This window comes from Lutra lutra, chromosome 4 (assembly GCF_902655055.1).
Source record: "Lutra lutra chromosome 4, mLutLut1.2, whole genome shotgun sequence".
NCBI classification, from domain to species: Eukaryota; Metazoa; Chordata; class Mammalia; order Carnivora; family Mustelidae; genus Lutra; species Lutra lutra.
The window spans coordinates 177,124,689-177,151,662 of NC_062281.1; the positions used below are offsets into that span (position 1 = coordinate 177,124,689).

Consider the following 26,974-nt stretch of genomic DNA (forward strand, 5'->3'; position numbering starts at 1 on the left):
AGGCTTGTAAGGAGAGGTATCGGTCTACCCTGTGTTCTCTTCCAGACATGCCGCTGGGCTCTAAAGTCTTGGGACCCTGTCCTTGTGCTGGGCTTGCGCCATCAGCCTTTCCACCCCAATCTGGAGAGAAGCTAGAGAGCAGAATTCAGAGCATGGAGTGCTCAGTTTCTTTTCTAACGGCCCTTCTCCGCAGAGCCGCATGCATGCTACTACATCACCTTCCTAATCCAAATCTGGGTCAGAGGATTTCTGTAGATTATCTGGGAGGCTGCTTTAGGGGATCCTCTAGTTTGTTTATGAAAACTGGACAAACTGCAGCAGGGGGCGGATCCAATTTGAAGGCAGGCGTCCAAATCTTAAGTGTGCATGAATGAAATAGTCTAGCTGTGGCCCCTTTGGATTTTAAAATTTTGGTCATGGTAGTAAAATAGTGCGAGGAAGCGTCAGGATTCAGGCCTGCCCTAGGCCTACGGCGGGCTGAAAGAGACCAAAAAATAGCAGGGCCTCTGATTGTAATGGCTTTATTGAATGCTTACTTGTCTGTGCAAGTATGTGTTCTATATGGGTCATCTCATTTAATCCTCACAACTCTGTTGAGATAAGTATAATGATTCCTGAGGGGAGACTCGGAGATTGAGTTACCCAGTCTCACCCTAGAACAAGTGGTGAGTGGGATTCGAACCTAAATCTGCCTGATGTCAAAGGCCATGTTCTTAAATCACCGCTGTCTCTCATACTTAGATGTTAGTACAATTACATTTATTATTAGCACACAGTTGATTCCCGACACTTTTTCATTTTTGTAGAAAACGGGAGAGGATTATCTGGCCATTTTTAAAGAAACCAACTGCAGGGGCGCCTGGGTGGCTCAGTGGGTTAAAGCCTCTGCCTTCAGCTCAGGTCATGATCCCAGGGTCCTGGAATCGAGCCCCGAATCAGGCTCTCTGCTCAGCAGGGAGCCTGCTTCCCTTCCTCTCTCTCTCTCTGCCTGCCTCTCTGCCTACTTGTGATCTCTGTCTGCCAAATAAATAAATAAAATCTTTAAAAAAAAAAAAAAGAAACCAACTGCAAAATTATTGTTCAGCCTAAAACAGGCCCTGCATAGCAAGTTATCTCTATAGTGGGGTTACTTCTTTTCTTCGTTCCCTGCTGCTAGTGCTTTAGATTTTTAAATCAGACATCCGCCTGGTGTTTGCCCTTTTGACATTTCCAAGGCATCAAAATTTAACTGCAGCATAATATTAACTTGGATTTTTAAATTACCAACTCTTAGGCAGGCAGGAGAATCACCTTTTCCTCTGGCCTTCAAAAGCACAGTCAACTTATACGGCAAGGATGCTAACTGATTGGAACACTTATCAAATGACCTGTTAATATCCTCTTTTCCAGACATGGGATTCCAAAGACCAGGCTGATGGGGAAAATACAAATTCTGAACTTAGTTTCAAGGAAACAGGCTACGGCTCCTCCTTTGAGCCTCCTTTGAGCATGATGAGTACGTGATTCCTGAGAAGGAATTATTCTCAAGTGTTTTGAGTGTAACAGAAAAGAACAATGTACTTTTATCTACAGAGATTGTCCAGGCCTTCAAGTGTCCATGCCCTTTTCAGGCATAAGGTGGTGTTGAAACCATTTCTAGCTAACAGTGACCTGATAACAAATGTCAACTTTGCCTTTCAATTTCTCAGCTTCTGTGTGTAGTCCATTATTTGATCCCTTCTAGTGCTGACTATACACCCAAGAAATCTAAAGCTACATTCTTACCCTTATGATTCTTTACTCCTTGGCCATGTTTCTTGTTTCCAACACAGCTGATAGACATACTGGCTTCTGATATAATGGCACCTTACATTTACCTAGGCCTTATAAAGCAAAATGCTCTTTGTTTGGGCGCCAATGATGTCAGTATAGATCAGCAAACTGAAAGGCAGCAGTCCCTGAATTGGAAAGACTGATGGGCCAGCTGCCTTGGGATCTGGTGTCTCAACTAAGATTGATTTTTTTCAACTTTGAGACCCCTTAGAATAGAACCTAAAGACATTAGGAGCATATTGATGTCAGAAAGCTTTCTTAAGACCTTTTTGATTTATGAGTGAATGAATGGAGACACAAAAAATTTCTCTGTGAATAGATACTACAAATAGCAGGGTGGTGAATGAAAAGTTTTTCACAAGGTGCTGGCCAAAGAAAAGATGGGCAGAAATTGTCACTACTCCAGATTTTTATTTTTATTTTTTTAAAGATCTTATTTATTTATTTGACAGACAGAAATCACAAGTAGGCAGAGAGGCAGGCAGAGAGAGAGAGGGAGAAGCAGGCTTCCCGCTGAGGAGAGAGCCCGATGTGGGGCTCGATCCCAGGACCCTGGGATCATGACCTGAGCCAAAGGCAGAGGCTTTAACCCACTGAGCCACCCAGGCGCCCCCTACTCCAGATTTTTAGAGACCGCTACATGAAAGAGGAGGTGAGCAAAAGACAGTATAGAATGTCTCAAGGTGTGGTTTTAAGTCTGAGTGCTTGAGATCAAATCCTGGCTCTGTCATTCCTAAATTCTGTGCCCACGGGCAGACAATGCTTCAGTTTACTCTGCTTCAGTTTCCTTATCCATAAAAAGGTGACAAGAAATATACAAAAAATTTTACATTTAGCATAGTAAGGTAGTAAGGGTTCAAATGTTATCCCACAAATGACCATGCACACGTAGAACACTTCCTGTAGCTTTAAATTCCTGTATTAGGCTGCCATTCCCAGCCTCAGCTTCTTCAGTTGTAAAGTGATGGGGCTAGTCTAGACGAGTGTTTCACAGACATTAGAGATGTCGTGGACCAGGGGGAAAAAAGTAATACAGGGATGTCAACTTTTGTCAACTAAGGAGATTTAAAAATGAAGATTTCCAACTGACATCACCTCTTATGTTTATAGTTTTGAAATATCCTTTTTAAAAAGGTGGAAGGTTGGGGTGCCTGGGTGGCTCAGTGGGTTAAGCCTCTGCCTCCACCTCAGGTCATGATCTCAGGGTCCTGGGGTCAAGCCCTGCATCGGGCTCTCTGCTTAGTGGGGAGCCTGCTTCCCCCGCCCCCTCTCTGCCTACTTAGGATTTTTCTCTCTGTCAAAGAAATGAATAAAATCTTAAAAAAAAAAAAAAAGGTGGAAGGTCATTATCTCAGACTCAAAGATGGTACTTTAAAAAGCCCACTACTACAGGGGCACCTGGGTGGCTCAGTTGGCTAAGCTTTTGCCTTCAGCTCAGGTCATGATCCCCTGGAGCCCTGTGTTGGGCTCCCTACTCAGCAAGCAGCCTGCTTCTCCGTCTCCCTCTGCAGTTACCCCTGCTTGTGCTCTCTCAAATAAAAATAAAAAGCCCACTACATCATTTTTCTCATCACTGGCTGGTAAAAACTTGGTCCATAATCAGAGTCCAACATTAAAAATTCTATTATTTCAAGTTTATCCCTTAAAAATCAAGTACCACATTGTCAGTCAAATTTCATTTTGGATAAGTATTAAAATGAATTACTTAAACGGCCTGTAAGTACGATCAGGGATTGGGTATCAAAACCCTTCACACTATATCCTGGTTAAATGGAGAGTCTAAAATAGTTGTATTTCATAGCACTGAAAAACAGTACTGAAAAATCCCGTGAAATTTAGGGATACACTTAACATGTTTAGAAAAGCAGGGAGAAGCGGGTGATTCCTAGCCCTAGGAAATAGGATAGAATGAAATCTGAGTTGGGTTTTGGTCTGCATTTAGCGATCAAAAGCGAAGACTTCAATCCTGTGACTAAGGATAACCTCTTAATAGGAAGGGGGGAAAAAAGAAAAAAAAAGGGGCGCCTGGGTGGCTCAGTGGCTTAAGCCTCTGCCTTTAGCTCAGGTCATGATCTCAGTGTCCTGGGATTGAGCCCCACATCTGGGCTCTCTGCTCAGCGGGGAGCCTGCTTCCCTCTCTCTCTCTCTGCCTCTCTCTCTGTGTAATTGTGATCTCTCTCTCTGTGTCAAATAAATAAATAAAATCTTTTTTTTTTTTAAAGAAACCTCCCTGTCTTCTTTTTTTTTTTTTAAAGATTTTATTTATTTATTTGACAGAAATCACAAGTAAGCATAGAGGCAGGCAGAGAGAGAGGAGGAAGCAGGCTCCCTGCTGAGCAGAAAGCCCTATATGGGGCTCGAACCCAGGACCTGGGATCATGACCTGAGCCGAAGGCAGCGGCTTAACCCACTGAGCCACCCAGGCGCCCCTAAATAAATAAAATCTTAAAAAAAAAAAAAGAATGGAGTTGTTTGGATTTTCTAAAAGACTTTATTTTTAAGTAATCTCTACACTCAGTATGGGGCTCAAACTCATGAGCCCAAGGTCAAGAGTCACACAGTCCACCAACTGAGCCAGCCAGGCACCCGTAAAAAAGAACGGAGTTTTAAGAACAAAAAGAACAAAGTTGGAAATATCATACTCCTAGATTCCAAACTATACTACAGAGCTATAGTAAGTGAAACAGTATGTTACTGGCACAAAAATAGACACATGAATCAATGTAACAGAGTAGAGAGCCCAAAGATAAACTAACTCTCATATGGTCAATTAATCTATGACAAAAGAGGCAATATATAGTAGGGGAAAAGAGTCTCTTCAATAAATGTAGGCAAAACGGGACAGCTACATACAAAACAATGAAACTGAATCACTCTTTTAAGTTATAGACTGTGGACTCGGAGAAACAAACTGAGGGTTTTGGAGGGGAGAGGGGTTGGGGGTTGGGTAAGGCTGGTGGTGGGTATTAAGGAGGGCACATATTGCATGAAGCACTGGGTGCGGTGCATAAACAATGAATCTTGGAACACTGAAAAAAAATAAAACAATATTAAAAAAAAAAAAAGTCCACGTTGCGGGCAGAAAAAAAAAACCAAAACCCACACACACTAAGCCAAAGTGGTTAAAGACTTAAATATAAGACCTGAAACCATAAAACTCCTAGAAGAAAACAGGCAGGAAGCTTTTTTTTTTTTCTTTTTTAAAGATTTTATTCATTTATTTGACAGAGAGATCATAAGCAGGCATAGAGAGAGGAGGAAGCAGGCTCCCCGCTGAGCAGAGAGCCCGATGTGGGGCTCGATCCCAGGACTCCGGGATCATGACCTGAGCCGAAGGCAGTGGCTTAACCCACTGAGCCACCCAGGCGCCCAGGAAGCTTTTTGACACTGACCTTAGCAATAGTTTTTTTGGATCTGTCTCCTCAGGCAAAGACAACAAAAGCAAAAATAAACAAATGGCACTATATTGAACTAAAAGGCTTTTGTTCAGTGAAGGAAACCATCAATAAAATGGAAAGGCAAGTTACTGAATGAGAGAAGATATTTGCTAATGATATATCCAATAAGGAGTTAACTTAAAGAACTCATGCAACTCAATATAAAAATTCAATTAAAAAATTGGCAGAGGACCTGAGTAGACATTTTTCCAAGACATCCAGATGGCCAATAGACACATGAAAAGATACTCAATGTCACTCATCATCAGGGAAATACAAAGCAAAACCACAATGAGATAGCACCTTACAGCTGTCAGAACGGCCAGTATCAAAAAGACAAGAAATAACAAGTGTTGGTGAGAATGTGGAGAAAAGGGAACACTTGTGCACTGTTGGTGAAATGTAAATTGGTACCGCCTCTATGGAAAACAGTATGGAGTTTCCTTGAAAAATTGAAAATAAAAAAAAAAAAAAAATAGAACTACCACATGATCCAGCAATTCCACTTCTGGGTATTTATCTGAAGAAAATGGAAATACTAATTCAAAAAGACATATGCACTCCGATGTTCACTGCATTATTTACAATAGCCAAGGCATGGAAGCACCCCAAATGTCCAGATAGATGAATGGATGAAGAAAATGGGATATATATATAATATTTCTCAGCCATAAAAAAGAAAGAAATATTGTTATTTGCAACAACATAGACAGACCTAGAGGGTATTATGCTAGATAAAATAGGTCGGAAAAGACAAATGCTATATGATTTCACTTATATGGAATCTAGAAAACAAAACAAATGAACAAAGAAAATAAAACAGAAACAGACTCATATATACAGGAGACAAACTACTGGTTACGAGTGCGGAGGGGTCAGCGGCAGGCAAAATACGTGAAGGGGATTCAGAGGTACAAACTTCCAGTTATAAAATAACTCATGGGGATATTATGTAACAGCATAGGTAATATCATCAATAATGTAAAAACTTTGGTGACAGATGGTGACAGGACTTCTGTGGTGACCATTTCATATTGTATATAGATATCAAATCACTATGTTGTATACCTGAATACTGTATGCCGGTTATACTTCAATTGAAAAAATAAATGGAGGCGGCTTAGGGTGTTTAACTTTGCACTGATGCAATGGTAATTCCAATTTGATATTGTTGCCCAATGGTATAAGGCAGTGTGTATCACCACCCCTTAGCAGGTAAGACAAAACCTGCCCTGGGAGCATCAGTCTAGCAGCTACAATTTCTTGTTCTAGAACATTCCCAGAAGAAAGGCCCACAATGACATTTCTACTTTACCCTATATAATACTATAGTTTTAATTTACTTGAAAAGAATGGTAGATCTGCTTAGTGCTTCCAGAACATTCCATAAAGGAAGGAGAAAGGGGAAGAGAAAAGGAAAGAAATACCAAGGCAAATAGAATCCGTATGCTCAGACCAAACCCCTGTGGATCCTTATAGTCAGAAAATGTTATAGAGGAGTCCCTGGGTGGCTCAGTGGGTTAAGTCACTGCCTCCACCTCAGGTCATGATCTCAGGGTCCTGGGATTGAGCCCCACATCGGGATTTCTGCTCAGCGGGGAGCCTGCCTTCCCCTCTCTCTGCATGCCTCTCAGCCTACTTGTGATCTGTCAAATAAATAAATAAAATCTTAAAAAAAAAATGTTATAGCTAGAAGAGAGTTACTGGGAAAACTTAGGGCCTATAGGTTAAATGACTTACCCAAATACCTATGGCAAGTTAATGGCAGAGCCAAGATTCTTCAGTCTTCTGTGCTCCGGTCTGGCTTTTGACCTCCAAACTAATGGCTCTCAACCATGGTTATACCTGAGAATTATCTAGAGCTTTTAAATGCCCAGTCTATACTCCAGACTAATTGAATTAAAATCTTGTGGTGGGGCACCGAGGTATCAGTATTTTTTTAGTTTCTAATGTGAAGCCATGGTTAAAAACCACTGTCCTCGACCATGGTGCCCCTTCCCCCCAAAGACAAACAAAGCACAGATAAGGAGGATTCTGTGAACAGGTTTATTAAGATCATCTAGCAGAACCTCATGGCAACTACCCTAAATTCTAGGCCATTCGAATTCTAAGCCAAGGTCAAATTTGCTATTCACAACCACTATTACCACCACCACCACTGGATTACACAGTATTATAGAATAGAACTATGAATAGCTTCATTTAACCCAAACTGAAACCATTTTTCACAATCAGGAATTTTTTGTCTGAAACGTTACAAATGACGTACCCAAGTCCAGCTGTAATTTTGGAGCTGAAGGGGCCATGATTGTGGAACTAATAAGGAATGAGCCCTGAAGCTGCTGCTTGGGCCACTGTGACACCCCAATTGGGTGTCATCCTGTTTTTCAAGGACAGGGGCAGCAGCAGCCCTTATTCCACCCCCAAACCAATCAACTGACCTCCAGTCTTCTTGCCAGGTTCAATTTTTCTCAGGACAGCAAATTACCTAATAGCTACCACAAGTTAACTCATAAAAACTTACTACAAAAGCTTTTAAAATGTTTATTTGTATTAAGGAGTGGAATGGTGTAAGAGTACAAAGAAACTTGGGCATCTGGGCCCTTGTTTCCCTACTATTCACATTAGTTTGGTAAAAAGGAGATTGACACTGAACAGATGGAAGAAATGAACATAAATATATCCAGGGTAGCCCAGTCCTCTAATTCACTAAAGGATGAACTGAAATCATTGGCCCAATTCACACTTATGTGTGAGCCAGAAATTATATTCCCTTTAATGGCTCTAGACCTGTGTGAAAAAGGGAAGTGGACAACATTTCTATTACAAGACAGCAATCTTTTATTGAAACATTTTTTTTGTCTAAAACTATGCACGGAGATTAATCTCTTGTTCATAAATCAGGATAAGTCTAACATCACTATTCCAAACCATCAGTATTTACAAAAATGAACCTTTTCTTCGCTTTATCACAGGTTCACAGAACTAAATTTTAAACCAACTTCAGTCTAGCTTTTAAAATCTTCCTGCCATCAAATGCCCAGCAACCCTTATGGGGAAGGAGCAGCCTTTTGACAGCAATATTCATCATTCACCAGGAATGCAGAACCACAAGTGAACAATAACAAAAAGTTTAAATCATTCCAAACAGTTCCTATTTGCTTTCCAAAAGCATGCTTTATCTAATTCTCCCTTTCTATACAGACAGGGGGAGAGGGACCCCAGAGAGCATAATGTTAAATTAAATTAACCTCTTAAAAAAGTGAACAAGATGGTTTAGTGTGTGTGCAGATGAACGGCCATGGATGACACTGGCAGATAATAAGGTAAAATTCAAACCCCGTTAATGGGTACCTTGACGACTGGCCAGCTCAAATAGATACTTTTATTTGGGATTAAATGTGCCTTTTTTTTTTACTTTCTCGTTAAATACGTTGCCAAAATCTTTTAAAGCAGATAGAGAATAGGCTTCTTCGAAATTCAAATTAAAATGTTAAATAATAAAAAGTATCAGCTTATTATATGGTTTCTGACAAATGTGCTGGCTGTCAGAAAGTAATTCTATTTCAGCGACTAGAAAAAGGTGAATCTAGTATACACATAAAATGACAATATTACAAGACTGTAGTGTCACCTGTCAAAACAAGAATATCTAGAATGGAATTTTCAGTAAACACTTGGAGATGAAGGGCAATCAGAATACAAGAGAAAGCAAAATCCACATAAATTAATTACTAATTTGAGAAATCAATAAAATGTATACATAAATTGATAAATACTGTCTCCATGGGTCACTAATTCCAAAGGACTAGTTAGTAGTTATTTTCTAACTAAATTATTACAGGACATTCTGGTGTATGCTCTCTTCTTGTGATCAGTTTGTTCTGGCAAGACTCCAGGAAGCAGGTGCCCTTGAAAACAGCTCAGCAGAAGGCGGCTCAGAGGCAATCACTTCATTTATAAATTCGCCAGATAATAAGTACCAAGATTACGATAATCACAGACAGGACAAGCACCAGGATACAGATCTTCTTGCGAGATTTTTTCTGAGGAGAAAAATATACAAAGAAGACACTCATGAGACAAGTAAAATTTTTGCTGAGACTCCAAGAGTGCTTCATAAATCTGCCTCCCCATAATCCAGCATTAACTCTATATGTGCATGAATATTCAGAGACCTTCCCCAAATCTCACCAGTTATCAGCACAAGGCAGTAGTGCCAGTTTTAATTCCAGATCCCCTAATACATTTCTGCAAAGGGATTGTTTATACCTATGCTGCTAGGCATTATTTGTAATAAAATAAGTTATTTGTGCATATGTGGTTTTTTTTTTTTTAAGATTTTATTTATTTGACAGAGATCACAAGTAGGCAGAGAGGCAGGCAGAGAGAGAGGAGGAAGCAGGCTCCCCTCCAGGCAGAGGGCCCGATGTGGGGCTCAATCCCAGGACCCCAGGATCATGACCCGAGCCAAAGGCAGAGGCTTTAACCCACTGAGCCATCCAGGCACCCCATTGTGCACATGTATTTTAATAAAGATTTTATACCAATTATAAAATTCTGTGTTCATCTTAAAAAATACAAAGAAAATAATTACCTACAGATAAAATTGCTGACATTTTTATTGTATTTTCTCATGATCTTTTATCTATGCATATTGTTATCTGACAGAACTGGGATCACACTGTATGATGTTTGACATTTTTCTCACTTACTATTTTAGCATAAAATTGTTGTTATTATAAACATCTCTTTTAATTCCCACATAATATTGAGTGGATGCATATAATTTACTTCATATTTCCTTTACTGTCTGACACTAACATCATCACTCGGTTTTTAAAAGGAAACACTATTATTAAATACAAATTTCTTTAAGAACATTTCCAGGTAAAATACAACTATCCTAGGAACATGGAAAATGACTGAAATGCTGTTTACACCTAAAAAATCATACAGCACCAAATGGAGAGGAAATGAAAAGGACCTCATTTACAGTATTTGTACACTTGAGATAAAGACTCAGGTAAAAGTCATAAAACCAGCATTTCAGCTAATATGTAAAAAAAAAAAAAATCACTTCATACAAAGTAGAACAATTAACTCCCATTTATTCATAGAAAAATGAGAAACCCCTCTTTATTCACAACTAGCAGTTAGAACTGATTTTATGTCCATCCTCTGTGGCCACAGTCAACATAAAGTATCCACAAAGTCTTACTTTGTACCTATTACTATACTAATTGAAACAAATTTTAGCTGTTCATAATATAAAATTAGCTTTATACCAGATTTAGGTAGCATGCCAGCTAATGGGGTTAGCTTTGTAGCTAAAAGGCTTCTGTATTAGTTTATTCAAGGACTGATGTCTTTTTGTAGATTTCTCTACAGAGGAAAATATTACAAATGGACCACCACAGCAACTGCGACCACGGGCCTCCAGCTTAAACCTAAGCCAAAGGCTGCAGCTGTTCTCAGTGTGTCAATGAGCTGTGATGGCTCGTGAAGTCGGCAGCCCAGTGACTTTTTTGGGTACGTGCTCTTACCTGATAGTAAGCAGCTCGCTGTAACTGGTCAGTTGCTCTCTCTACATGTACCTCTGAGCTTTCCACATTGGCTTCTATGCTATCTGCAAAAAAAAAAAAAAAAAAAAAAAGGAGGGCAGTGGATATTTTTACCAAATCAGATGTTTCAAGATTGCAAATTAAACACACTCTTGATGATGCTGGCCCTTGTTTTACTACCACCATTCCAACTATCCAGCCATGGAATCCAAAGATACTAACTGGGTAAGACAATAACTCTATTCTTTGGAAATAAGCACTGAACTATTTTAGCGGCAAAGTGCTGTGAAGTATGCAACTTATCCATGAATGGGTCAGAAAAAATTATGCATACACACGTATATTTAGAGAGAAAGGGAGCAAGTCTAAAGCAAATGGGGTAGAATGTTAACAAGAGGTAAATCTGTGTAAAGGTTACAAAGGAATTCCTTGTAGTCTTTTTATTTTTGCAACTTTTCTAAACTTGAAATCATTTCCAAATAAAAAGCTTAAAAAAGGAGGTTACTAATCCCCAAATTGGGTAAGTTTCTGGAGATAAAAGCTGGGAAGCCAACAGCTATTTCCCTCAACAGCCAAAGACTTAGCAGGAGGCTAATGGCAAGGGAGCTGAGCAATCACAGAGGTCTCATTTCAGTTTTTACATTTGACAATATAAAAAGGGGGCTAAAAAAAGAATTTAATAATTTTTTTTTTTAAAGATTTTTATTTATTTATTTGACAGACAGAGATCACAAGTAGGCAGAGAGGCAGGCAGAGAGACAGGAGGAAGCAGGCTCCCTGCTGAGCAGAGAGCCCAACGCGGGACTCGATCCCAGGACTCCGAGATCATGACCCGAGCCGAAGGCAGCGGCTTAACCCACTGAGCCACCCAGGCGCCCCAAGAATTTAATAATTTTTAAATGTCTAATTTCTTCAGATATGTCTTACTGACTTGTTCACACACAAGTATTGCTATCAACTCACCTCGAGGTTTACGGTATCAATGATACATACCAATTAGATCCCCTTGATCGTGGATCATCATGGCCAAATCTTTAAATATTTGATTGACATCCAAAATGTCAGCCTAGGGAACACAAAAAAATAACAAACATAAAGCAACATGTTAGACGATCCCTCTACTTAGCTAAAATTTTGGCTGTAAACATAACACGTGTGTTTCTAAGGCTTATAAATCATGCTTTCTCCATAAACTGAAAATGAAAATAAAGTTAACTAATATCTACTAAATGCCTACTATGTGCCAAGAACTATACCAAGTAGGTAATTAAACAGACTCTTAGAGCCTGAGAGTCAGCTAGAGAGGATAGTCTTGCTGTGTGAGGTTAATCCTCCACAGTCTTGTTGTACCATTGTAGGTTAAGAACCCCTTTGGCCTGGGGCACCTGGGTGGCTCAGTGGGTTAAACCTCTACCTTCAGCTCAGATCATGATCCCAGGGTCCTGGGATCGAGCCCCACGTTGGGCTCTCTGCTCATTGGGGAGCCTGCTTCCCCCTCTCTCTCTGCCTGCCTCTCTGCCTACTTGTGATCTCTGTCAAATAAACAAATAAACAAACAAACAAACAAACAAAAAAAGAACCCCTCTGGCCTGTTGCCTCTGAAATGTGGACAATGATAGTACCCACCTCATACTAAAGTGCAGAAGCACTAAGTAAGCTGATATATGTAAAGTTCTTGGAACTGTGTAATAAGCACTTCATGTGTCAGCTATGATTAATCATTATTTAGTTGGTTCTCATGACAACACAATGAGACATGTATCATCCCCATCATACAGAAGAGAAGACTGGGGCTCAGGAAGGTTTGATGACCTGTCCCAAGGTCTCAAAGCTAGCAAGTGGCAGAGCTGAGAATTAAAAGTTCATGATGGGGCGCCTGGGTGGCTCAGTGGGTTAAGCCTCTGCCTTCGGCTCGGGTCATGATCTCAGGGTCCTGGGATCAAGTCCCGCATCCGGCATTCTGCTCAGCAGGGAGCCTGCTTCCCCTTCTCTCTCTGTCGGCCTCTCTGCCTACTTGTGATCTCTCTCTGTCAAATAAATAAATAAAATCTTTAAAAAAAATAAAAAAATAAAGTTCATGATGTTTTTATAATGTTACTATGCCTCTTTGATATTTATATTAATCATTCAGTCACTCCATGAAGTCAAGTATCTCTGAGGATAATAAGGCTCAGAGAGGTTATTTAACTGTCCAGTTACAAAGCTGGTCCATTAGGAAACTAAGCATTGCAGCCAGAATAGCTCCGAAGCCCATGCTCTCTGGATTACAATACACTGCCTCTCAGAATGCTACAGTCAGAAACAATGCCTTGAAAGCCATGACTTCCGAATCATAGCTTGGCAAGACTAGTTCTTACCAGCACATCAAAACCTTAATTACTTGCTAAGAGTCTTCTGTAGTTGGGACAGTCTGCTAGTTGCTGTGGATACAAAAAGGCTTACTAGCTAACGGGGGCGGGATGAGCACACAGCAAGATAAGTAAGAAAAGTCATTACAGAGGAAGTGACTAGTAAATGGTGTGCAGAGGAAGGCTTGCAGAAGCCGCAAGACTTGAGTTGTACCTTAAAGCGAAAGAGAAGCCAAATAAAAAGTTAATTGAGTTAAAGGGCAAATAGCTTAGATTGGTTATAACATGAGTGTGAAACTGTGATTTATAATAAGAAATATATATTTAGTCTTCATCCCATTCCTAGAGTAGAGCTCCTAAAATGCTCGAAATTTCCTAAGTGGTGAAGAGAGAAAATTAGGTTTTGTTACTTATAACAAACTCCTTTCAACCACACCTGAGCTTAAAGAACAACCCCTCAGGATGGGGGCTGGTTGCCAGGGGAACCAACCTTGTTATCAGAGGGCTGGAGGCTGAATCAACCATCCAGAGCCAATGATTTAATCAATTGTGTCTACATAATGAAGCCTCCATAAAAATCCTAAATGGCAGGACTGAGAGCGCTTTCGGGCTGGTGAACATGGAGGTCGAGGAGAGTGGTACAGGTGGAGAGGGCATGGAAGGTCCACACCCCTTCCCACATACTTTGCTCTGTGTATCTCTTCCATCTGGCTGTTCTTGAGTTGTATCCTTTTATAATAAACCAGTAACCTAGTAAATAAACTGTTTTCCTAAGTTCTGAGTTGCTCTAGCAAATTAATCAAATCCAGTGAGGGGGGTCATGGAAACCTCCAATTGATAGCCTGTCAGTCAGAAGTGTAGGTAACAACCTAGACTTAGCGGGCTTCCCAAGTTGGGGGGAGGGTACAGTCTTGTGGGACTGAGCCCTTAACCTGTGGGATCTGAAGCTAATTCCAGGTAGACAGTATCTAAATTGGGTTAAGTTATAAAACACCTCGCTGGTATCGAAGGATTGCTTGATGTGGAAAAGGCCCACACATTTGGTAGCCAGAAATGTCAGATGCACAATGTGAGAGTCAAGGAGACACAACAGTATGTTGTTCTTCCATTAGAACAGGGCTTGTATATTAGATGTAGGAAATGACTGGATATGAAAATCCAGTCCCAGCTAACCATTTGGACTTAATGCTAAATTTCTGATGCGCCCATTATGTTCCTGGGCTAAGGAGCTAAGAGCACTCATGCTCGCTCTTTCCCACGCTCTCTCTCTCTCACTCTCTCAGGTAAATAAATAAAATCTTTAAAAAGGGGAAAAAAAGACTTTGCCCCCAGACCTCAATGCCAACTTCTAGATAGGGTGGGATTCTATGGAGAGAATCCTTTCCTTAGCTCTGTGTTTCACTCTGCTCTCTGCCAGAACAGAATTTTAATGTTAGAGAACCAAGTCAATGGTTAGTCGCAGTAAGTGAAAAAGAAAGATACGGTATCTTTGAAGGCAATAAAATCATCAAATTTGAGGATGAATTGTTCCATCTAAACCTAGACACTGATGGTCTCTATCCTGAATGCGTTAGAGTTCAGAGCCACTGCCACAGACGAAGGTCATGGAGGAGCTCCAAGTTTCTCTCTCTACAACCCCACCCTCCTCACTGCCCCCCCAGGGATGGCAGTCTTCTGGCTGCATGGAGGAGAAAACTACTCAGGTTTAGAATATGCTGGTCATTATGTAAAGTTAAAGTTGGAAAATCAGGTAAGAAAGGCCTCGAGACCTTTACCTCAACCCCCACCTCAAAAACTGCTCCTGTTTCCCTGTAGTGAAGTCATATCCACAACCTGGGATTAGACTTTGGGATAAGCAAACTTTTTGGCCTGCTTTTATTCTGAGGTACTAAGCAAAGGGGCGCTCTCTCTTCTTCTTTTATTATTTGAAAGAGAGAAATGAGAGCATGAGTGGGGGGTGGGGTGGGGTGGGGACACAGGGCAGAGGGAGAAGCAGACTCCCCAATGACCAGGAAGCCTGCCATGGGGCTTGATCCCAGGACCCCAGGATCATGATCTGAGCTGAAGGCAGACATTTAACCAACTGGGCCACACAGGCGCCCCAAAGGGGCTCTCTCCACAGAATCCCACCCGATCTAGAAGTTGGCATTGAGGTCTGGGGGCAAAGTCTGGGGGCAAAGAGAGAGAGAGAGAGTGGGAGAGAGAGCATGAGTGCAGGGGAGGGGCAGAGAGAGAAGAGGAGAAGCAGGCTCCCCGCTAAGCAGGGAGACTGCTGTGGACCCTGGGATCATGACCTGAGCCAAAGGCAGATGCCCAACTGACTGAGCCTTAATGAGGAATAAAATATTTGTTTACCTTGCTCTGTTCTTCATTCCTATTCTCCCAGAGACCATGTAAGATATAGTAATGGAGGAAAGGATTTGAATCTTCTTGGGCACCATGACTAATACCATCATAAAAGTAGTTCAAATTCACCATGATTACTCTGAGACATAATATGAAAATCACATAAGGACCCATCTCATACTTTTTCCTAATGGCTGAGAGAAAATCCAGGTGGACTAGAGTGGCAGATATATTGAGTCAAACAAAAGACACGACCTGGCTCTTACCTCCAGCTGCCGAATTGCTGTTTCTCTCTCTTTAATAAGTTCCAGATCCTGTTCGGTGATGGCCACCTCATCCTCCTGGCTTTGCATCTGGTTCCACTCCTCATGGCTGCAAGGAGACAAGCACACTAGTTGATTCCTCCCCTCTAAGGTGTGCACAAGACACCCACAACATTTCTACTACCAGCAGAGCCTATCCAAGGCCATTACCAGGGCTCCAACACCTCTGGCATCGATACAAAGTCCTTAAGGGCCACATTCTTCATACCTGGAGGCAAAGAGTTGATAATATCACGAGAAAACAAAGTCTCAGCTTCCCTGGGCAAAACTGAGATGAAGCAGGGCTATAAGGGATGGGCCTCCTTGCTGGTTTCTAGTTAGGGGTACACTCTGCAATCCTGCTAGGGCTTGCCAGACAAGGAAAGCAGACAGAGACTTCAAGTCAATGAAGCACACTGACCCATCCTTTTCTAGAGCACTCTCAGAGAGTAAGCTGTGTTGGTCTCTTGGGTACTAAGTGGGTGGAGGAAAGCAAGCTAAGTGACCTGTCAGTGCTTCTCCAATTAATCTAACAGAATCACATCTTCTGGTTTTCAAAACATTCCTTGAGATTATATTTTGGGTTAAATGCCTCTTTTATAAAAAAGTACTTTTAAGGTTTTTTTAATTTATTCATTTAAGAGAGAAAGAGAGAGAGTGCAAGAGCATGAGCAGGAGAAGGGTCAGAGCAAGAGGGAGAAGCAGACTCCCCGCTGAGCAGGGAGCCTGCCCTGGGGAGCCCCATTCTAGGACCCTGGGTCAGGACCTGAGTCAAAGGCAGATGCTTAACCACCGGAGCCACCCAGGAGCTCCTGGGTTAAATGCCTCTTAAGAGAAAACTAAAGTAAAAAAGCTAGTGAAATGCTGTAACTCTTCTTTTCAGGTACCACGTTTAGAAGAAAGGTATACTACATATGATGCTAGACATAAAACATTTTGAAACTCCAGTATTAAGCATTTTTCCAACAGTATGCATAAATCAGACATCATCTTCACAGTATTTAAAGAGTTTCTTCCACACGTTGGAGACACAAAATGGAGTAGGGTAGAGCCCATCAGGCACCCCTTTGAGGTGCTCACAGAGAGATACATAACTATAATAAAGCATTCTAAGTTCTGAATTAATAACACCAACACATTTCTATGGAATCAGTTAACTCAGTGTGGAGAAGTGAAGAAGATGTCTTTCAGATGCAAATTGTCTGCTTTTTCTTATACTATTCCTAAAAGAATGAGTTGCCTCTGTTTTACAGATGGGTAAACGGACACCCAAGAACTTAGAAAAACTTAAATCTGTATTAGAGATAAAGTCCTAATCTGTAGATTCATAGATTCGTACTTATTCCTAGCGAGCCAAGCCCTCTCCCCAACACAAAGACATCAGGGATTTCTCTGGCTTTTTTATTTACCTTGAAATTGTCTCTTCTCTAATTCAAAGATCTTGGAAAAGCACAAGGTTTTGACTGTTTTATTTTACTTGGTAGATTATAAGTCACCCACCCCAGGTCTGCCTTTATTTTTCCTTCTTCTCCGCACTGATGTTTAAAATTAGAATTAAGTAGAAAGTACAGAATCCCATCTCAACAAGCCAGCGGGTTGGATGGATAACTCCTTACCCATCAAATGAGACGAGCTGTTCCTCTCTTTGCCTCTCCTCCGCCTAGAAAGCAGATGGCATTATTGCTGCTGTTATCCAGAAACATGTCACAGACAGACACACAAAACAATGGCTTCCTGTCGCTACAGTATAAAGAAGCAACATCCCTTGGCTCCAACGGGATCTGTAAGACGACACAGGGCTCTGGCAATCTGTCTCGACTATAAAATGGGTGTGAAGTAGTTTAAAGCAAATCTGGGCTCAGAATGGTAAACTTACTGAATAGGGTGGAGGAAGGGTCGGAGAGAGGAGTAAACAACAGTCATAGTGACAACCTATTTACAATCTCCCTACAAAGGGAGGCAGAATAAGGGGACAAGTGGAAAACCTGCAGGGAAACAAATCTTCAGAACATGTAAAGATTTTTAAAAAATGGACATGTATGGCACATCAGACGCTAAAGAGACAGACTCATTTCAAAAAATCAGTCTAATGCCTGTATTAAAAAAAGTTAAGAAAAAATGTTAAAAGAGCAATAGATTCCCATTAAAAAACAAGTCTTTCCCTTTTTATAATGGCAGTAATTAACAGAACAAGCAAAATGAGGAAAATGTCAAAGTTCTACCCACCCAGAGGAACACTGTGAGGTTATTTTGTTGTTACTGTTGTTGTTTGAAATTTTTACTTTTTCAAGAAACAGAACACTGGTAGTGCCCTCCAACCTACCTCTATCCCCTTCTCCAATTACAACACACCCCCCTTGACCTTAAAGTAACCACTATCCTGACTTTCCAATGATCATTTTCTCGTATTTTCAATATAGACATGTATCCTTATTTAATATCATTTTACCTGCTTATGTAATATCACTTAATATTTTACCTTATTTAATATCATTTTACCTCACATGAACGGAATTACACTGTTTGTACTCTTCCGTGCTTTCATTGGATCATGCCAGATTGTGCCAGATCCCTGATGCTGAATGTAACTGTTGTTCATTAATTCTCTCTGCTGTATGATATTATGTGAATATACCTTAATGCATTTACCTATTCAACTACCAACAGACATTCAGATGTTTCCAACAAATAATGCTGCTATAAACATTTTGTTTTAAAGATTTTATTTATTTGACAGAGAGAGAGAGATCACTCTCTGTCGCTGTAGGCAGAGAGGCAGGCAGAGGGAGAGAATCCCTGCTGAGCAGAGAGCCCGATGGGGCCCTCGATGCCAGGTCCCTGAGATCATGACCTGAGCCAAAGGCAACAGCTTAACCCACTGAGCCACCCAGGCACCTCTGCTATAAACATTCTTTTTTTTTTTTTTTTTTAAGATTATTTATTTATTTATTTGACAGAGGGAGAGAGAGATCATGAGTAGGCAGAGAGGCAGGCAGAGAGAAGGAGGGAAGCAGGCTCCTTGCTGAGCAGAGTCCGATGTGGGCCTCGATCCCAGGACCCTGAGACCATGACCTGAGCTGAAGGGAGAGGCTTAACCACTGAGCCACCCGGGCACTCTGCTATAAACATTCTTATACATATATTCTGATACAAACATTTCCAGTTTTCTCTAGGGTAGAACTGATATATTCGGGAGTTCACAGGCAAAATGTCTTCCAATTCATACTCTAACTGGCCAGGTAGGGAAGTTTCTGTTGCATCATATCTATAACAATCACCTTCAGTGTTCACAGAATTTTACATTTTTGCCCCACATCTGGACATGAAATACTACCTCACTGTGGTTTCAATCTGCAGTTTCCTGGTGATTAAAGAAGTTGGGCACTTTTCCATTTATTTGACCATTATTCAAAATAATACAAAGATGTTACTTGCCATTTTCACTGTGCTGACGTTTATACTCATGGAGCAAAAACACAGGGGGCTCAGACCACTGAGTATCCAACTCTTGATCTCAGCTCAGAACTTGATCTCAGAGTTGTGAGGTCAAGCCCCCCAATTGGGCTCCATGTAAGCCTACTTTTTTTTTAAGATTTTATTTATTTATTTGAGAGAGAGAGAGAGAAAGAGTAAAAGAAGAGGGAGTAGAAGGCAGAGGGAGAAGCAGACTCCCTGCTGAGCAGGGAGCCCGGTCGGGGGCTCAATCCCAGGACCCCGGGATCAGGACCTGAACTAAAGGTAGACGCTTAACAGACTGAGCCACGCAGGCACCCCTGGCAGATAAGCTCTTGAAGATAAACAGTGTAAGCCTGTCACATCAAGGAAAACAATGGACAGTGTATGTTGCCAGTGATAAAAATCTAGCTTTCAGGGTGCCTGGATGGCTCAGTTGGTTAAGTGTCCGCCTTTGGTTGAGGTCATAACCCTGGGGTCCTGGGATTGAGCCCTACCTAAGTGGGGCTCCCTGCTCAGCAAGGAAGTCTGCTTCTCCCTCTCCCTTTGCCCCTCCCCTGCTTGTTCTCATTTGCTCTCTCTCTCTCTCTCCCTCTCAAATAAATGAATAAAATCTTTAAAAAATAAAAATAAAAAATAAGGGGCACCTGGGTGGCACCACTTGTGAACTTAAAAGATTCCAACCCCCCTTAAAATATCTAAAGACTTTTCTGATAAAACTAAAGATACTACATTACCTTTTGATATTGTATAATGAAATATATTAACATTTGGAAGACCTGCATAACTCAGGAAATCAATATTTTCCAGAAGATAAATATATGATATAAAAATCATACATGGAAAAAAGATCCAATCAAAACATAAGACCAACAGATTTGGATGTAGCAGAGTCTGAAAAAGTCATTAATACAGTTTTAGACTCCACAATTCCACTAACTTCTGTCAAGTTTTGATGTAGTATCAAAGAATAATATCAACAATGACCTGAAAAGATTAATTAAAATACTCCTTCCTTTTCTGGGGCGCCTGGGTGGCTCAGTGGGTTAAGCTGCTGCCTTTGGCTCAGGTCATGATCTCAGGGTCCTGGGATCGAGTCCCACATCGGGCTCTCTGCTCAGCGGGGAGCCTGCTTCCCTCTCTCTCTCTCTCTGCCTGCCTCTCCGTCTACTTGTGATCTCTCTCTGTCAAATAAATAAATAAAATCTTAAAAAATAAAATAAAATAAAATAAAATACTCCTTCCTTTTCTAATTGCATATCCCTGTAAGGCTGATTTTCTTCAGATACCTCAACCAAAACAACTTATCACAACAGACTGAATACAGAAGCAGGTGTGAAAATCCAGCTTCCTTCTGTTAAGTCAAATATTAAAAAGATTTGCAAAAATGAAAACAATGCCACTCTTCCCACTAATTTCTTTTTTGTTTTGGAAAAGAAGTTATTTTTAATTAAAATGTCATTTATATTTATATTACTATATATTGGGTTATTATTTATAAATGAATAAACATTTTTAAAACCTCACAGTTTTAATTTCTAACATATATCAATATATACCATTCATATAAATAAAAAGCTCACTGGGGTCTCTAATAATTTTAAGTGTAACAGGGTCCTGAGATCAAAAAGTCTGAGAAACTCATGTTATATTGGGTTGTATATTTTTCATAATGATTCACAGGAATTCTTTATATGTTCTGTATCTATTCTGGTTACTAGTCCCTTGCTAATTATACATATAACAGTATCTTCTCCCTGTTTCTAGTTTATTTTTTCACATATTAACCACCTTCTTTGCTCTTCATTCTTTTCTGCTTTTCAGACTTCCCATCTGGGATCATCTTCCTTCTGCCTGAAGTACATTTTCTAGAATGTTCTTAAGTAAGGTGTGCTGACAGCTAACTCACTTTTGACTGAAAATGTCTTTAATTCTCATTCCGTATATCTTCTTTCACTGGGTTTAGATTCCCAGGTAGGCAGTTATTAGAATATTACAGATGGCCCTTGACTGATTTCCCCTGTTGCTGCTGAGAAGTCAATTGCCAATCCAACTACTGTGTCTCTGAAGGTAGTATCTTGTTTCCCTGGCTATTTTTATGATTTTCTCTTTGTCTTTGGTGTTCTGAACTTTCTCTCTGATGTATCTAGATAAGAGTCTTTTATTTATTCTTTTTGGGATTTGTTGGGCTTCTTGAAACTGCAAATGAGTGCCTCTCATAAGTTCTAAAATATTACCAGTCATTCCCCTCTATTCTATGTTTGCTCCACTCTTATTCTGAAACTCCAATAAAAACTAGGTCAGATCCTTTCTCTTCATTCTCCCTTTCTCATAAGCTTTCTTCCTATTGAACTTCTTAACCCTCTGTCTTACATGTTGATACATAATATCGTGAGATATAAAATATTTTCTATTTTCTAGTTAAATCACCTACCCATTAAGTTTTTAGTTTCATATTATATTTTTCAATTCTAGAAAGTATTGTGACTCTTTTCCAAAGTTTTTTTTGTAGCTTTCTGCTTCCTGCAGATGTTTTCAAGATTTTCTTTAAATAAAATAAGGACAGTTGTCTTATATTCTAATACATGAGGTAGGTCCATTTCACCTCACTGTTGTTTCTATTCGCTCTTCCTTAAGAGTTATTTGTTTCTTGGGGCGCCTGAGTGGCTCAGTGGGTTAAGGCCTCTGCCTTCGGCTCAGGTCATGATCCCAGGGTCCTGGGATCGAGCCCCACATCGCGCTCTCTGCTCAGCAGGGAGCCTGCTTCCTCCTCTCTCTCTCTGCTTGCCTCTCTGCCTACTTGTGATCTCTGAGTGTCAAATAAATAAATAAAATCTTTAAAAAAAAAAAGTTATTTGTTTCTTTGTGTACTTGGTTATTTTTTTTTAAAGATTTTATTTATTTATTTGACAGACAGAGATTACAAGTAGGCAGAGAGGCAGGCAGAGAAAGAGGGGAAGTAGGCTCCCCGCTGAGCAGAGAACCCGATGTGGGGTTCGATCCCAGGACCCTGAGATCATGACCTGAGCCGGAGGCAGAGGCTTTAACCCACTGAGCCACCCAGGAGCCCCTACTTGGGTATTTTTAACCCTGTACTGCTCGTAACACTTCATAAACTGTTTGAGGGTATTCTTTCAGGGCTAGGATAAATGTGTCTAACCAGAGAGGATTTATTTGTAATTGCTTCTGTCTGGCACCTAGCTTGATGCTTTTGGATCATTAATGTAGTATGAATTTGGGCAGTAAATTTGCCCCAAAGTTCCTCTGTGATACAAGTTAGTGTCGGGATTTCCCCTCTCTCCTGCTGTCCTCTACCTCCTACTCAGTTCAGTGCTAATGCAATCTTTTTGTAGGAAAGAAGGGTTTACTTTTGGTTTACCCATACCTGAAGGATATAGTCTTTTGGGGTCCAGTTTGATTGGAGGAGCACCTTCTTTGAGATTTCCCACTTTGTGTTGACTCTGGGCTTTTCTTCCCCCTCATACCATAAGGACATCAAAACTGAAGTTCAAGTTTGCCCTCAGTAAATGTACTCCATGCACAAGCAGTTTCAGTGCTCAGCTTACCTCTCTATGGGTTCTCATCTTCTCTTAGATTTTGACCTTAATATTTTCATAGCTCTTTGATACTTTTGAGAAGTTGGGTTGTTAAAATTTAATATTTGTTAATTTGTTTCACAGAGAGATCTAGTGCAAATAATCTAGCCTGCCCTATTCTAGGAAATAGATTCATTGTTTCTTTTTTTAAAATTTTTAATATAAGACAAATAAAATAACAGAAAAGAAATTACACATAATTGTCACTTTTCCAAATCTTTGTGCATATTCTTTTCTAGTCTTAGACCACAGGCATACATATTTTTAAAATTTATCTTTATTAAAAAAAAATTTTTTTAAGTAGGCTCCTCACCCAACGTGGGGCTTGAACTTATGACCCTGAGATCAAGAATCACATGCTCTACCAACTGAACCAGGCAGGTACCCTGCATACATATTTTTTATATCAGTTGTGCCAATCTGGTATTTTCACAACAGCTAATGACCATATTTATTATTATTAAGGGGGGCAGATAACAACAAAAGCTAAGGGTCAAAATGGTCAGAAATAGGAGGGGAAAAAAAAACAACCCAACAAGGTGGGAAAGAACATCCTGCAATTGCAAGGGTCTTCTTTGCAGAATCAACTCACCGAGAGACGAGATCCAGCTCTTGCTCTGGCAATGCTCTCCTTTTCCTTTTCAGATACCCTTCTCTGCACAACCTGGAAATTATTTAAGGCTGCAGAGAAGTCATTCATGAGGCGTTCTTTCTGAAGTTTCTGCTGGCGCTACGGAAATAAACAAGGACTTGAAATTTCATATTAACCCTGAATCATTTGGTTTTAATTCCCATTAAAAACAAAATTATTCCCCCTAAAGATTTCTAACCAGGAAAATTACTATAAAACAGGCTCTTCCTTAATAAATTTGTTCTTTGCTAACTCAAATCCCTCATTAATGCCATAGACCGAGTCTGAATTTTCCTTCTTTCATTCTGACAAACTTGGGAACTGTGTGTCATTTACCTTGTAAGGTAATCTCAGAGGGAACTGCAATTGAGAATTTTGGTTCCCTGGAGAATCTAAAAGCAGAATAAATAACTTTAGACTCAGACTGAACCCCAAAAGAGATTGTTTTATGTTAAAATATTAAAAAATATTCATCCACACTGAGTTCATAGTGTCCCTGAAAACTACAGAATCATTTTCCTTTATACTGTAATGAGATTTAAAATCTTTGAGAACCTGAAAACTATTATAGGCTATTTTTACTAAGCTTACTCATTCTGCGTCTCAAAAAACACATGCAGAGAGCACCTGCTATGTGCTGCGAACACAGAAGTAAAAACTCATCCCTGACCTCAAACAGCTTACCAACTACTTATAGATAAGGGATATAGACACACAAATTACAAGTCATTATAAATAACTGCTATATCCTATTATACTATAGGAGTTTGGAGGCAGGTATAATCAGTAAGAACTCAAGTAGCCATAAAGGCCAAGAGAAAGTGAACACTGAAGGAAGAGAAAGGTCTGAATAAGCAGATGGAAGGAGTAAGGCAAATTTGTCAAAGAAACAGTGTGAGCAAAGGCATGGCAGTAAATATTTGAAGAGGATCTACAAGGAGATAGTTCGGATGGAACCAAAGCTTTTTTCATAAGACTAGCTAAAAGACAGAACTGGAAAGACAGAGAAGGGGCTGACCAGAGCAGGTTTTAAATGCTAAGCTAATGAGTTTGGGATTCAATCCCTAAGGAACAAAAAGCAACAAAGATTCCTGAGCAGGAAACATGATGGGTACAAAATGATAATTTAGAAAAAGTAGTCTGCCATGGTATACAGGATAGGATGGAAAAAAGAAACATGTCAAAAAGACTATTGCAATATTCTAGGTTAAAGGTCAGGAGGACATTGTGTCAATAATGGGAATCCCAAAGACATGAATTTAAGAAACATTATGACTTAGCAACTGCCTATAGGGCTGCAAGGGGGCTAAAGTCAAGAATGACTCAAATATCACACCTGGGAGAATTATGGTAATACTAAAAGCAAATATATTTTTTTTAAGATTTTATTTATTTGAAAGACAGAGAGTGAGTGAACGAACAGGGGGGAGGGGCAGAGAGAGAGAGAAGCGGGCTCCCCACTGAGCCAGGAGTCCAATGGGGGACTTGATCCTGGGAACTTGGAATCATGACCTGAGCCAAAGGTAGATGCTTAACTGAGCCACTTAGGCGCCCTGAAAGAAAATTTGTTTATTTTTTTTTAAGATTTTATTTACTTATTTGAGAGAGAGAGAGAGAGAGAGAGAGAGTGAGCGCATGCACAAGCAGGGTAAAGGGCAGAGGGAGAAGGAGACTCCCCGCTGAGCAGGTAGCCCAGTGTGGGGCTCAATCCAGGGATTCTAGGATCATAACCTGAGCCTAAGGCAGACGCTTAACTGACTGAGCCACTCAGGTGCCCCTGAGAGCAAATTTACATCAGGAACATTTCCCCCTTTTTCTGGAATTTTTTTTTTTTTAATTTCACATTAACATTATAACAATAAGAGGGAAAAACCATCATTCCCTAATCTCACTATTCAAAAACACTTTTTTTTTTTTTTTTTTTTGAGTAGGCACTACATGGGGCTTGAACTCACAACCTTGAGATCAAGAGTTGCATGCTCTGTCAACTAATCCAGATAGGTGCCCCACAAAAAATGCTATCTTTAAGTATATCATAAACATTTTCCATGTTATCATCCTCTTCACAATTATGGTTTTTGTTACATAATATCTTATCAAGGAAAATTTGATCTAGGAAATTTTATGTAAACATTCCTTTTAGATTATGCCCAGGTTTTAACTACTTAACTATCATAAAGAAAGCTAATGGAAGCCCCACTGTAATTGCTAATATTAATACAGTACTTACCATGTACCAATACGGTTATAAGTACTTCAACATAATAACTCACTTTAACCTAAACAACCTATATTACAGTCCCTACTTTACAGATCAGAAAACCAAGGCACGAAGAAGTTAGTAACTTGCCTAGGATCACACAGTCAGTAAGTGGAAGGGGTACAATTTAAATACAGGAAATCCAGCTCCAGACTACAGGTTTTTTTTTCTTCCAACTTTTTTTCCTTAGGACAAATTTTCATGAATGGGAATATTAGATCAAAAGGCACAAACTTTTTTTTTTTTTAAGACAATCAGTAATATCAATCAGCTTAGTTAAGGGATATGAATGAAATGGGAGAAATCCTGTATAAGACAATGCATAAAATTTTAGATGAAGGCAATATATTCAAGAAGAGATATTAGAGTAGGAAATGACAATATCGGCCCAGTACTTAAAGAGGTTAGAGGCTAGAGCCAGGAAAAGATCTTGGGGTCATGTTCATAAAGGCAAACTCATAAAAATAGATAAGCCTCCCGAGGGAAAAAGCAGAGACTAAGAAAATGAGAGGTCAATGGCACAGCCTTGGGACATGTTTACTCCTAGGACAACCAAGAGTCAGAGAAGGAGGCTGAGACTCTACCTGGGGAAAGAGAAAAGAGGCCAGTAAGGGATCCCAGAGTTGGAAGACATACTGAAAGGGAATCATGGAAAGAAGATAGTTTCAGCAGATGGGATGGGCTGTTTCAAATGAGACAGAAAATGAATTAAAGCTCAAAAAAGCCCACTGGATTTGGCAGCGAGAAGATCACTGATGATAGCACATAAGTACGAAAGACTGAAAGGAGGATATATGATCTGATATACAGGACAGCAGCAAAAAGATGGTGGTAAGACTAAGATTGACTAGATGAAGAAAGAATTGAACGGGCAAACGGTATTCAGCACAACAGGGCAGGGACCAAGAAATTATTTGCAGGGGCGCCTAGGTGGCTCAATGGGTTAAAGCCTCTGCCTTCAGCTCAGGTCATGATCCCAGGGTCCTGGGATTGAGCCCTGCATCGGGCTCTCTGCTCAGCGGTGAGCCTGTTTCCCCGCCCCCCTCACTCTGCCTGCCTCTCTGCCTACTTGTGATCTCTCTCTGTCAAATAAATAAATAAAATCTTAAAAAAAAAAAAAAAGAAAGAAAGAAAAGAAATTATTTGCAGATCTATTTCATGTTCTTAATGATCCAAGATAATGGTAGGGAACAATAGCATGCATGACCCAAAAATAACTTCTATT

The 26,974-nt window shown here is 40.2% G+C and overlaps 1 protein-coding gene across 1 annotated transcript in view; it reads right to left on the reverse strand.

Moving 5' to 3' along the window:
* Positions 1-7,777: 7,777 nt before the first annotated feature.
* STX12 (syntaxin 12) overlaps positions 7,778-26,974 on the reverse strand; it is a 37,813-nt gene continuing 18,616 nt past the window's right edge. The window contains exons 4-9 of the mRNA XM_047726945.1: positions 23,451-23,588; positions 17,426-17,469; positions 15,774-15,879; positions 11,807-11,879; positions 10,796-10,878; positions 7,778-9,295 (exon numbers count right to left, since the gene is read on the reverse strand). Of these exons, the coding sequence (XP_047582901.1) occupies positions 9,203-9,295; positions 10,796-10,878; positions 11,807-11,879; positions 15,774-15,879; positions 17,426-17,469; positions 23,451-23,588 (537 nt within the window). The 3' untranslated portion in view covers positions 7,778-9,202. The remainder of the gene's footprint in view (positions 9,296-10,795; positions 10,879-11,806; positions 11,880-15,773; positions 15,880-17,425; positions 17,470-23,450; positions 23,589-26,974) is intronic.